Genomic DNA, 13738 nt, shown 5'->3' on the forward strand with positions numbered 1-13738 from the left:
ACATAATGATCAAAGGATCAATCCAAGAAGAAGATATAACAATTATAAATATATATGCACCCAACATAGGAGCACCGCAATATGTAAGGCAAACGCTAACGAGTATGAAAGAGGAAATTAATAGTAACACAATAATAGTAGGAGACTTTAATACCCCACTCACAACTATGGATAGATCAACTAAACAGAAAATGAACAAGGAAACACAAACTTTAACGGACACAATGGACCAGCTAGACCTAATTGACATCTATAGGACGTTTCACCCCAAAACAATCAACTTCACCTTTTTCTCAAGTGCACACGGAACCTTCTCCAGAATAGATCACATCCTGGGCCATAAATCTAGTCTTGGTAAATTCAAAAAGATTGAAATCATTCCAGTCATCTTTTCTGACCACAGTGCAGTAAGATTAGATCTCAATTACAGGAAAAAATTATTAAAAATTCAAACATATGGAGGCTAAACAACACGCTTCTGAATAACCAACAAATCATAGAAGAAATCAAAAAAGAAATCAAAATATGCATAGAAATGAATGAAAATGAAAACACAACAACCCAAAACCTATGGGACACTGTAAAAGCAGTGCTAAGGGGAAGATTTATAGCATTACAGGCCTACCTCAAGAAACAAGAAAAAAGTCAAATAAATAACCTAACTCTACACCTAAAGCAACTAGAGGAGGAAGAAATGAAGAACCCCAGGGTTAGTAGAAGGTAAAGAAATCTTAAAAATTAGGGCAGAAATAAATGCAAAAGAAACTAAAGAGATCATAGCAAAAATTAACAAAGCTAAAAGCTGGTTTTTTGAAAAAATAAACAAAATTGACAAACCATTAGCAAGACTCATTAAGAAACAAAGGGAGAAGAACCAAATTAACAAAATTAGAAATGAAAATGGAGAGATCACAACAGACAACACTGAAATACAAAGGATCATAAGAGACTACTACCAGCAGCTCTATGCCAATAAAATGGACAACTTGGAAGAAATGGACAAGTTCTTAGAGAAGTATAACTTTCCAAAACTGAACCAGGAAGAAATAGAAGATCTTAACAGACCCATCACAAGCAAGGAAATCGAAACTGTAATCAGAAATCTTCCAGCAAACAAAAGCCCAGGACCAGATGGCTTCACAGCTGAATTCTACCAAAATTTAGAGAAGAGCTAACACCTATCTTACTCAAACTCTTCCAGAAAATTGCAGAAGAAGGTAAATCTTCCAAACTCATTCTATGAGGCCACCATCACCCTAATTCCAAAACCAGACAAAGATGCCACAAAAAAGGAAAACTACAGGCCAATATCACTGATGAACATAGATGCAAAAATCCTTAACAAAATTCTAGCAAACAGAATCCAACAACATATTAAAAAAATCATACATCATGACCAAGTGGGCTTTATCCCAGGAATGCAAGGATTCTTTAATATCCGCAAGTCAATCAATGTAATACACCACATTAACCAATTGAAAGATAAAAACCATATGATTATCTCAATAGATGCAGAAAAAGCCTTTGACAAAATTCAACATCCATTTATGATTAAAACTCTCCAGAAAGCAGGAATAGAAGGAACATACTTCAACATAATAAAAGCTATTTATGACAAACCCACAGCAAGCATCACCCTCAATGGTGAAAAATTGAAAGCATTTCCCCTGAAATCAGGAACAAGACAAGGGTGCCCACTCTCACCACTACTATTCAACATAGTTTTGGAAGTTTTGGCCACAGCAATCAGGGCAGAAAAAGAAGTAAAAGGAATCCAGATAGGAAAAGAAGAAGTGAAACTCTCTCTGTTTGCAGATGACATGATCCTCTACATAGAAAACCCTAAAGACTCTACCAGAAAATTATTAGAGCTAATCAATGAATACAGTAAAGTTGCAGGATATAAAATTAACACACAGAAATCTCTTGCATTCCTATACACTAACAATGAGAAAACAGAAAGAGAAATTAAGGAAACAATACCATTCACCATTGCAACAAAAAGAATAAAATACTTAGGAGTATATCTACCTAAAGAAACAAAAGACCTATACATAGAAAACTATAAAACACTGATGAAAGAAATCAAAGAGGACACAAACAGATGGAGAAATATACCGTGTTCATGGATTGGAAGAATCAATATTGTCAAAATGGCTATACTACCCAAAGCAATCTATAGATTCAATGCAATCCCTATCAAACTACCAACGGTATTTTTCACAGAACTAGAACAAATAATTTCACAATTTGTATGGAAATACAAAAAACCTCGAATAGCCAAAGTAATCCTGAGAAAGAAGAATGGAACTGGAGGAATCAATCTGCCTGACTTCAGACTCTACTACAAAGCCACAGTCATCAAGACAGTATGGTACTGGCACAAAGACAGAAATATAGATCAATGGAACAGAATAGAAAGCCCAGAGATAAATCCACGAACCTATGGTCACCTTATCTTCGACAAAGGAGGCAAGGATATACAATGGAAAAAAGATAACCTCTTTAACAAGTGGTGCTGGGAAAACTGGTCAACCACCTGTAAAAGAATGAAACTAGAACACTTTCTAACACCATACACAAAAATAAACTCAAAATGGATTAAAGATCTAAATGTAAGACCAGAAACTATCAAACTCCTAGAGGAGAACATAGGCAAAAAACTCTCTGACATAAATCAGAGCAGGATCCTCTATGACCCACATCCTAGAATTTTAGAAATAAAAGCAAAAATAAACAAATGGGACCTAATGAAACTTAAAAGCTTTTGCACAACAAAGGAAACTATAAGCAAGGTGAAAAGACAGCCCTCAGATTGGGAGAAAATAATAGCAAACGAAGCAACAGACAAAGGATTAATCTCAAAAATATACAAGCAACTCCTCCAGCTCAACTCCAGAAAAATAAATGACCCAATCAAAAAATGGGCCAAAGAACTCAACAGACATTTCTCCAAGGAAGACATACAGATGGCTAACAAACACATGAAAAGATGCTCAACATCACTCATTATCAGAGAAATGCAAATCAAAACCACAATGAGGTACCATTACACGCCAGTCAGGATGGCTGCTATCCAAAAGTCTACAAGCAATAAATGCTGGAGAGGGTGTGGAGTAAAGGGAACCCTCTTACACTGTTGGTGGGAATGCAAATTAGTACAGCCACTATGGAAAACAGTGTGGAGATTTCTTAAAAAGCTGAAAATAGAACTGCCATATGACCCAGCAATCCCACTTCTGGGCATACACACCAAGGAAACCAGATCTGAAAGAGACACGTGCACCCTAATGTTCATCGCAGCACTGTTTATAATAGCCAGGACATGGAAGCAACCCAGATGCCCATCAGCAGACGAATGGGACATATACACCATGGAATATTACTCAGCCATTAAAAAGAATTCATTTGAATCAGTTCTAATGAGATGGATGAAACTGGAGCCCATTATACAGAGCGAAGTAAGCCAGAAAGATAAAGACCATTACAGTATACTAACACATATATATGGAATTTAGAAAGATGGTAACGATAACCCTATATGCAAAACAGAAAAAGAGACTCAGATGTATAGAACAGACTTGTGGACTCTGGGAGAAGGCGAGGGTGGGATGTTTCAAGAGAACAGCATCGAAACATGTATATTATCTAGGGTGAAAGAGATCACCAGCCCAGGTTGGGTGCATGAGACAAGTGCTCGGGCCTGGTGCACTGGGAAGACCCAGAGGGATCGGGTGGAGAGGGAGGTGGGAGGGGGGACCAGGATGGGGAATACATGTAAATCCATGGCTAATTCATTTCAATGTATGACAAAAACCACTGCAATGATGTAAAGTAATTAGCCTCCAACTAATAAAAATAAATGGAAAAAAAAAAAAAAAAGATCGACCATGAAACTTTATCTTGAAACCACCCTAAAAGGCAAAGGGCTTCATTTTATAATGTTTAAGAGCTGTGTTCACTTGCCCAGTTGAGTCCAACTCTTTGCCACCCCATGGACTACAGCACACCAGGCTCCCCTGTCCTTCACTATCTCCCAGAGTTTGCTCAGATTCATGTCCACTGAGTCGGTGATGCTATCCAACCATCTTATCTTCTGCGCACCCGCTTCTCTTCTTGCCTTCAATCTTTCCTAGCATCAGGGTCTTTTCCAAAGAGTTGGCTCTTCGCATCTGGTGGCCAAAGTATTGGAGCTTCCAGTTCCAATCACCTCAGTCTCCTCACCAGAAACAAGTGACTTTATGCACAGTAGTTCTTACTATCTCCACTCCAACTACCATAGTATATAAGCCACTATCAGTTCTGGATTAGACTCATACTATAGTTAGTTATCTAACCACCAGTCACCAGCATTCTCCATATCCTTCAGTCATCATACTTGCAGATATCCTTCAGTCCATCCTTTACATCAATCTATCACTTTAGAAGTGATATTTCTAAAATGTATACCAGATCATGTCACTCTATCCTTAAAATCCTTCAATGGCTTCCTGTTTTACCCAGAATAATAAACTCTTTACTACAGGGATACCTTGGAGATATTTTAGGTTCAGTTCCAGGCTACTACCATGAAGCGAATATCACAATAAAGTGAGTGATACATAAGTTTTGATTTCCCAGTGCATATAGAAGTTATGTTTACACTGCACTGTAGTCTATGAAGTGTGCAATAGCATTATGCCTAAAAATGTAAATAACTTAATTACAATACTTTATTGCTAAAAAATGCCAACCATCACTGAGCCTTCTGTGAGTTGTAATCTTTTTTGCTGGTGGAGGGTCTCGCCTTGGCGTTAATGGTTGCTGACTGATCAAGGTGGTGGTTTCTGAAGGTTGAGGTGGCTGTGGCAAATTCTTAAAATTTAAGACAATGAAGTAGTTTGCTTCATCCATTCTCAGTAGCATGCAGTGCTGTTTGATCAATTTTGCTCACAGTAGAACTTCTTTCAAAATTGGAGCCAATCCTCTCAAACCCTGCCGCTAGTTTAAACAACTAAGTTTGTGTAATATTCTAAATCTTCTGTTGTCATTTCAACAGTCTCCACAGCGTCTTTACCAGGAGTAGATTCCATGTCATGAAACCACTTTCTGTGCACATCTCTAGGGAACTCCTCACCCATTACAGTTTTATCATTAAGGTTACAGCAATTCAGTCACATCTTCAGGCTCCACTTCTAATTCTGGTTCTCTTGCTATTTCCACCACATCTTTAGTTATTTCTTCCACCAAAGTCTTGAGCCCCTTAGAGTCATCCATGAGGGTTGGAATCAACTTCTTCCCAACTCCTGGGAATGTTGGTATTTTGACCTCTTCCCATGAATCACAAATGTTCTTAATGGCATCTAGAATGGTAAATCCTTTCCAGAAGGTTTTCAATTGACTTTGCCCAGATCCATCAGAGGAATCACTATCTATGGTAGCTATAACCTTACAAATTGTATTTCTTAAATAATAAGACTTGAAAGTTGAAATGATCCATGGGCTACAGAGAATGGCTGCTACGTTAGTAGGCATGAAAGCATTAACAGCCATCAGAGCTCTTGCATGACCAGAGGCATTGTCAATGAACAGTAACATTTTGAAAGGGGTCTTTTCTTTTTGCCTGACCAGTCAGTCTGAGTAGTGGGCTTAAAATATTTAGTAAACCATGTTGTAAACAGATGTGCTATCATCCAGGCTTTGTTGTTCCATTTATAGAGCACAGGAAGAGTAGAATTAGCATAATTCTTAAGGGACCTAGGAGTTTTAGAATGGTAAATGAGAATTTGCTTCACTTGAAAGTTGCCAGCTGTGTTAGCCTGTAACAAGAGAGCCAGTCTGTCCCTTGAAGCTTTGAACACAGGCATTGAGTTCTCCTCTCTAGCTGTGAAATTCCTACCTGTCATCTTCTTCCAATAGAAGGCTGTTTCATCTCCATTGAAAATCTGTTGCTTACTGTAGTCACCTTCATTAATGATTTTTGCTCGATCTTCTGGATAACTTGCTGTAACTTGTACATCAGCCCTTGATGCTTCTCTGTGCACTTTATGTGATGGAGATGGCTCCTTTCTTTAAACCTTATGAACCAACCTCTGCTGGCTTCAAGTTTTTCTTCTGCAGCTTCCTCACTTCTCTCAGCCTCCAGAGGATTGAAGAGAACTAGGACCTTGCTTTGGGATCGGCATTGGCTTAAGGGAATGTCACGGCTGGTCTGATCTATCCAAACAAAACTCTCTTCATATCAGCAACAAATCTGTTTCACTTTCTTATCACTTGTGTGTTCACTGAAGTAGTACTTTCAATTTCCTTTAAGAACTTTACCTTTCATTCACAACTTGGCTACCTGTTTGGGATGAGAAGTTTAGCTTTTCACCTATCTCAGTTTTCAACATGCCTTCCTCACTAAGCTTAATCATTTCTAGCTTTTGATTTAAAGTGAGAGACTCTTCCTTTCACTTGAAACACTTAGAGGCCATTGTAGGGTTATTAACTGGCCTAATTTCAATATTGTTGTGTCTCAGGAAATAGGGAGGCCCAAGGAGAGGGAGAGAGATTGGAGAACAACCAGTCAGAACACACACATTTATCAGTTAGGTTCGCCATCTTATTGGGGTACATCTTATATGTGGCACCCAAAAACAATGACAATAGTAATATCAAAGATCACAGATTACCAAAACAAATAATGAAAAAGTTTAAAATTTTCCAAGAATTATAAAAATGTGACACAGAGACATGAAGTGACCAAATGCTGTTGGGGAAATGGCTTTGATAGACTTGCTCAATGCAGGGTTATCACAAAACTTCAATTTGTAAAAAAAAAAACACAGTATCTGCAAAGCACAGTAGCACAAAGTGTGATAAAACGAGGTATGCTGGTAAAGATTAAAGGCCCAACACAGGTGGTGTTTACCTCTCAGACTTCATTTCCTGTCACTGCTTCTCCTTCATTTAATGGGCTCCAATCATGCTTACCTTCTCTCTCTGCTTGTACACACCAAGTCCATTTTCATCTCAGGGTCTTTGACTTTTGACGTGCTCTTCCTTAATTTGGAATGCTCTTCCCACAGGTGTTTGCATGGCAATCTCCTTCATATTGTTCAAATCTCAATTCAAATGTCAGAGAATGCTTGTTTTCCTAGCAACCCCAGGTGTGTTAGCTGTTTTTATCTTCTTCATAGCATTTATTGGTACTTGATATGTTTTGTTTACATATGTATCATATTTTGCCATCTTCAGAGTGTAATATTCTTGACGGCAAGAATTTTGTGTGCCTCAGTCTTTGCCATCTCCTCGGCCACCTAGCATTCTATCAGTCAGTATTTGATAACTAGCTGACTTCCATAGTTATTGTTGAGCATCTACTTTGGTACCAGGGTTATGTGCTAGATGCTGGGGTTTCGAAGTTATGGAAGACATAGTCTTTCCCCTAAGGAGTTCATGCTCTGTTGCAGGAGACAGAAGTGGAGAGAGAAAGTTCTCATGCGGTGTTATAGGTGTCTGTCAGGAGGAAGCACCAGGTGCGGGGGAAGCTCTGAGGAAGGGGTGCCCAAACCAACCTGGCGCAGGGTGGGGAAAGAGGTCAGGGAAGGCTTTCCAGAAGAGGTTGTGATTGAGCTGGAGCTTTGGACTATGAAGATGTATGTATGGTGGGTGGGGTGGAAAGGTAATTCTAGTCAGAGGAAAAGGCAAAAAACACCATTCTGGGAACTAGAATTAGTTTAGTGTGGTTAGGACATAGTATGGGAAGGAAGGATTAGGAGATAATGGTGACAGGAAAAACAGATAATCAAGGCCTTTAATGCTACAAGTAGGGAGTTTTGGAGTTATCCCATGGCAACTGGGGCTTTCCCAGTGGCTCAGTGATAAAGAATCTACCTGCAATGCAGGAGACACAGGAGATGTGGGTTCGATCCTCAGGTTGGGAAGATCCCCTGGAGGAGGGTATGGCAACCCACTCCAGTGTTCTTGCCTGGAGAATCCCATGGACAGAGGAGCTTGGCGGGCTACAGTCCATGGGGTCCCAAAGAGTTGGACATGACTGAAGTGACTGAACATGGCAATTGGCACTACATGGGAACTTCATTTATTTATTAAAAAAATTTTTTTTCATTTATTTTTATTAGTTGGAGGCTAATTACTTTACAATATTGTAGTGGTTTTTTTTTATTTTTTATTTAAAAAAAATTTTTTTCCCATTTATTTTTATTAGTTGGAGGCTAATTACTTTACAATATTGTAGTGGTTTTTGCCATACATTGACATGTAGTGCTCTTTGCCATACATTGACATGAATCAGCCATGGATTTACATGTGTTCCCCATCCTGATACATGGGAACTTTAAAGGAACACATTGGGTTGTAACTTACATTTTCCATCTATGAAGGTGAGAGGTTGCCATTAAGCCCAATCACCTGGGTTCGATCCCTGAGTTGGGAAGATCCCCTGGAGAAGCAAAAGGCTACCCATTCTGGCCTGGAGAATTCCATGGACTGTATAGTCCATGGGGTCGCAAAGAGTTGGACATGACTGAGCCACTTTCACTTGCACTTTGTCACTTTAGCTGCCATGGATGCAAACACACTGATCCCCAGTCTCTGTGTCATGCCTGGTGGGCACAGTCCTCATGACTAAACACCTACCAGAAAGATAAAGGGCTTTATCCACCATGTACTCCTCAGCAAAGCGAATGTGACAGAAGTTTTTTTTGCTCTTCCGAATAGCAATGATCTCTCCACACTGCTCGAATACCTCCACGATGATCTGCTCTGTCCCATTTTCAGGCAGGCCGCCCACAAATACTGTTTTGCATCCTGGTGGTCGTTCTCGGGTTGCAGGAGGTGGAAGATCTAAGTGTAAGTGCAAAAGCATTTGAAATTAAAATGTTTGCTTGGGACAGACCTCTTAGAAACCTAACATGTCCCAGAGATAACCCTACTGTCCCCATCACACTTTTGCTTTCGAGTCCCAGAAGCATGTGGCCTCTAAGATACTCATCTCGGAGTTTCATGGCAAATTGGTTGAATGAACTTGAGATTTATTTTATTCAATGATTTGGTGACTGTGATATATATATATAGGATATATAGGATAAAGACCCATCAGCCCCATCAAATGTTCTTTGATTTTGTTCTTTTGTTGTGACAACTCAGTCCAATTTTCAGTCATTTTCCTAAAGAAGACAGTTAGTGGAAAGACATCCCACTGGGTTTAAACTCTTATTTTAGGGAATTCTTAGAACCTGGGTCCTAGAGAGAAGGATTTGTTTAATTCAGTTTGTAGTCATTGTATTCTCTCTGTTCACGTTTACTGAAAGAACTGTTTTGGGGTGAATTTGACAGTGAAGGGGTGAACATTTACAAAAATATTTCAAGCCATTGGAATAATTTGCTTGACAGAGTCAGCCAGTGTACAGACCATTCTTTTTAGGTTTTTTGTTTTCTGATTCCAGTGAACTCTCCCTCTGATTCTTTGCTGGAAAGGTGAAGTCCAATCATGCAGCATTTAGAGGAAAAGTAAGCTTGTCTAGGAAATCATTAAATAAAGTGAGATAAATTTGACTGTAGAGAGTTAATAAAAATCTACTTAATGAGACAATTCTCCATCTGCTTTAAAAATGTGCTGTCTACTCACTTATCTTATACATAAAGCCTTTTGTATCCGTCAGCTCTGTGTTGCTATTTATATGTATCAAAGCATTTTCCAAGCAAAACTCTACAGTTCATAGCCCAACAAAACAAAGCATGATGGTCAACGGTTTTCTAGTGTTGGTTTTGTATCTGCAAGGATTTATTTTGTGTTATCCGTTCTTCCCATTCAGCTCTTAACAATAATTCTCCCAGCTCAAGATTTGGAGAGCTCAACAACGAGTGATTACAGTTCACATGAAAAAATAAATGAGTCTCACTTGTGGACTAGGCCAAGGCCCCCACCTGACTCTTATCCAAGTTGGCAAGCAGATGATTTGAGAGCTCAGTTATCAGCATCTTAAACTTCCTCATTTTGCTACCACTGTCTGTCCTCTCAGTGTGGGTCAGAATAATCAAATTCTCATGGTGCCCTTTCCCCCTCTATTTAGTCAATAAAAGGGGTGGAGGTATTCTGGGAACCTACAAAATTTCTCTTAAAATTTTAAATGTCTGTAATTTCAAGAACCCACTACTTTCTTTTGTTCCATAGGAGAAGTTTAAAGGGAAAAGTAAGATAATTTAGTAAGAAGGAATCCGAAATGTCTTAGTCATCTACACTGGAGAGGTTATAGTTTCAGTCAAAAAGGAAAATCTCCAGAATCTCTTGAGACTTTAACTTCTGAGTTTTAGTAATTGGAAAAGATTCTAGACATCACTGTCAGTGATTCTCAATTCTGGCAGCACATTAGAATCAACTTGGGAGTCAAACAATGACTAGGTTTCACTCAGATGAGTCTGATTTAGTGAATCTGGGGTGCAGCCTGTGCATTATTTTTTTTTTTTTTTACAGCTCCTCAGGCAACTCTGACGTACAGCTTTCGTTGAAAACCACTGACTTGGCCTAAGCTTCTAATATTACAGGGAAAAACCTTAGCTGAGTGAGGTTGGGTGACTTACTCAATGTCATGACATCAGACAGAAAGAGAAGGAAGATGAATTTGGAGCAGTAAAACCTGGATTTAAACCTAACTTATGATTAAGATTTATCAAACTATTGTATGATCTTGGGAAAATTATATAACTTCTGAGAACTTTGTTTTTTCATCTTAAAATAGGGATACTGTCCCCTACCTTACAAGGGATATTGTAGGATAATCGATAATCTACTGCCTCGACTGCAATGTGGTACAATGCCTAGTACTAGATAGGTTCCCAATAAATTGTAGTTATTATAGGGTTATTGTTATTTACTACTATAGAACCCAGGTTTCCTAATTACCAATCTGAGGCTTTCTAAAGTCCTACCACAAGTCTGGAATGGAGTGAACTAGGACCTGGACTTCTAAACTCTCAGTTCCTTGCTTTATTCACATCTTTAGATAAGGCTGGGTGTGGGAAGGAATCACTCCTAGCGCTAGAGAAACCATTACTGAACTGAACTTGGGTCTGCTCCTCTACCACCCACCCGCTCCAGCGGTAAAGCCAATCTACCAAAACCCAGGGTGTGCTGAAGGAAAGTGAGAGTGTTAGTCGCTCAGTCGTGTCTGACTCTTTCTGACCTCATGGACTCTAGCCCATCAGGCTCTTCTGTCCATGGAATTCTCCAGGCAAGAATACTGGAGAGTGGGTTGCCATTTTCTTCTCCAGGGGATCTTCCCGACTCAGGGATCGAACCCTGGCCTCACCCATTGCAGGCGGATTCTTTACCGTCTAAGCCACCAGGGAAATACAGCAATTATTGAAGGGACCAAGCAAGGGATGCCCAAAAGACCCGAACTCCCCGACGGCTTTCATGGAAGGGCTTTTAAAGGCCACATTTGAGGTGAGGGCTGCCAGGAGCATGACTTTCTTCTGATTGGTTGGTGGTGAAGTAACAGGGTGATGTTTCAGGAATCTTAATCATCAACCTTCTGGTTCCAACCAGTCTGGGGTCTACAAGTTGTGCACACGTAGTCACCAGCTTCCACCTGGGATGGGGGGGAGGTCAGAGAGAAGGGGGTGTCAGCTTCTGCATAACAACTCAAAGATCTATGTCAGATTGTTATGCAGATCCCTTGAGGAGGAATTAGCACTCTGCTTTATTGCTTAATTATTGTTCAAGCTATCTTGCTTACCTGCTTTTCCTTTCTTTCTGTATGCTATCACTTCTCCAATTATTAATTATAACTTCTTGTACCTGCTCTTTGGCACTCAGGGAAGGCCTAGGACACCAAAATCTTTTCCTGCAAACAAGAAATAGGGGACATGGAGGGCCTTTTGGAGCCTGTAGGGTCGCGAAGGGATCTGCTCAGTCTAGAAAACATCTAGAGTCATGTTTTCAAATCTAAGGCTTTAGAATGGAATCCTGTTGTTGAATCCTTCTGAAGTTTACTATTAAATGATTTCAATGGTAAATAATCTTCTTGTGAAGCAAATAATCACCTTTTTATATAATGTGAGTTAAACCTAGTTAGGTCTACCTTTAAGTCCATTGAGAGACTCTATAGGGTGTAGTTAACATGGAATACTGACAATGCAAAGGCTCTTTCCCTTGACTACATCTGTGGGATTGAAAAATTCTGTGATGAAATCACCACCCTGTTTAGATGCTGTGATTATTCTGTGGTGACTGTGTGGTAAGTAAAGGAGCATAAAAGCCACCAAGAGTAGTGTCAAGAATGCCAGGGATTTATTTATTTTCCTTGGGTAAATGTAGCATTTGCTGAGATTTAGGTGTATTGCCACCAGCAAGCCAATGGGCTGTACTAACTTCCTTAATGGATAGTACTTGTTCTTTAATTAGCAGCTCAAAGCACTTTGCTGTCTGGGCCTGATTTTCTAATCCCACAGAAATACAGTGATCTGGGAACAGCAATGGTAGCTCCATAGAGAGCAAATTCAAAGTCCACCTATTAATCAGGTAATGTGCTAAGCTCCTGTAACACCCCAATCACCACTCCTGGATGGAGAAGAAACTTCCACGTAAAAAGATTCAAGATAACTGGGAATAAAAAGCACTCTAATCTCTGGTAATGGAAAAGGAGGAGCTTTTGGTAATTCTAATTACAACTAAGCAGCCGCTCTGGGGAGCTGTGTTGGGACAATCAGCATTCAGATCAAAGTCACTGCTGATCTTGGGGAAGTGAGGCAGGGAGCAGCACATCAAATAAACCACTTCCACCAATAAACCACTTGCACCCTGTTTTTCAAAGGGGCATCACAGACCACTCAACTGGTTTGCCAGAATTTGCATGCTGCAAAATCTTTGAGTTGATTTCATCAGACAGCCCAAGATTGAAGGTCCCCTAGACAATCAGCAGGGGTCGGGTATATTTTAATGTAATCCCAACTGATTGGAAGTAATCAGAAGGTCAGCGAATCTATTAATTTATCCACTTTCTCTAATTTTCTTTATAGAGCCCAGCCCTAGGAGCCAAAATAAGTTCAGCAGGTTTTGAGATGGTAAAGTGAAATGACTGCTCTTTTTCTGGCTCCTGGGTGCTTCCCCACATGCCTGCACACAAATAGCAGATGATATTCCACCATTTACTCCCTGCTCACTGTTATTTCACAGTAGATGAAAAATGTAACCTCTGCACACAGAAGGTCAATTAGCTGAAGTGAAAAGTCTTCACAGAATTGACTTGTCTGGAGAGAGGGTGTTGTTTCCCTTCTTATACCAACTGAGGACTGTTAATTGGGAATGCAGTAAATCTCTGATAGCCACCCTGTGAAAAAAAAGTACCTGTGTTCCAGAGAGCTTTCTTTTGCCATCTCTCTGACTCCTAGGCTTCCCTGGTGGCTCAGATGGTAAAGAAACCGCCTGCAATGCAGGAGACACAGGTTCGATCCCTGGGTCAAGAAGATTCCCTGGAGGAAGGCATAGCAACCTACTCCAGTATTCTTGCCTGGAAAATTCCATGGACAGAGGAGCCTGGTGGGCTACAGTCCATAGGGTCACAAACAGTCACGACTGAGCGACTAACACTTTCACGGACTCCTAGGGGTGCACAGTCAGTGCCAGTCTAATTTGATCCATTGGATTTTTAGACGAGAACTGATTTTGCTGGGTCTAGATCAGAGAGGTTAAGCTACTTACCCCGTATTTCATGGCTATTTAGTGACAGAGATCTGGGATATGACACCAGGC

General features: G+C 40.0%; 1 protein-coding gene across 12 annotated transcripts in view; it reads right to left on the reverse strand.

Moving 5' to 3' along the window:
• ENOX2 (ecto-NOX disulfide-thiol exchanger 2) overlaps positions 1 to 13738 on the reverse strand; it is a 303381-nt gene that overhangs the window by 50534 nt on the left and 239109 nt on the right. For 11 of the 12 annotated variants that reach the window (XM_020889721.2, XM_070462302.1, XM_070462301.1 and 8 more), the window contains one exon: positions 8623 to 8829. The exons of the other annotated variant lie outside the window; for it this stretch is intronic. In XM_020889721.2, coding sequence (XP_020745380.1) covers positions 8623 to 8829 — 207 coding nt within the window. The remainder of the gene's footprint in view (positions 1 to 8622; positions 8830 to 13738) is intronic. 12 annotated transcript variants of the gene reach the window in all.

This window comes from Odocoileus virginianus, unplaced genomic scaffold, assembly GCF_023699985.2.
Source record: "Odocoileus virginianus isolate 20LAN1187 ecotype Illinois unplaced genomic scaffold, Ovbor_1.2 Unplaced_Scaffold_2, whole genome shotgun sequence".
NCBI lineage: Eukaryota > Metazoa > Chordata > Mammalia > Artiodactyla > Cervidae > Odocoileus > Odocoileus virginianus.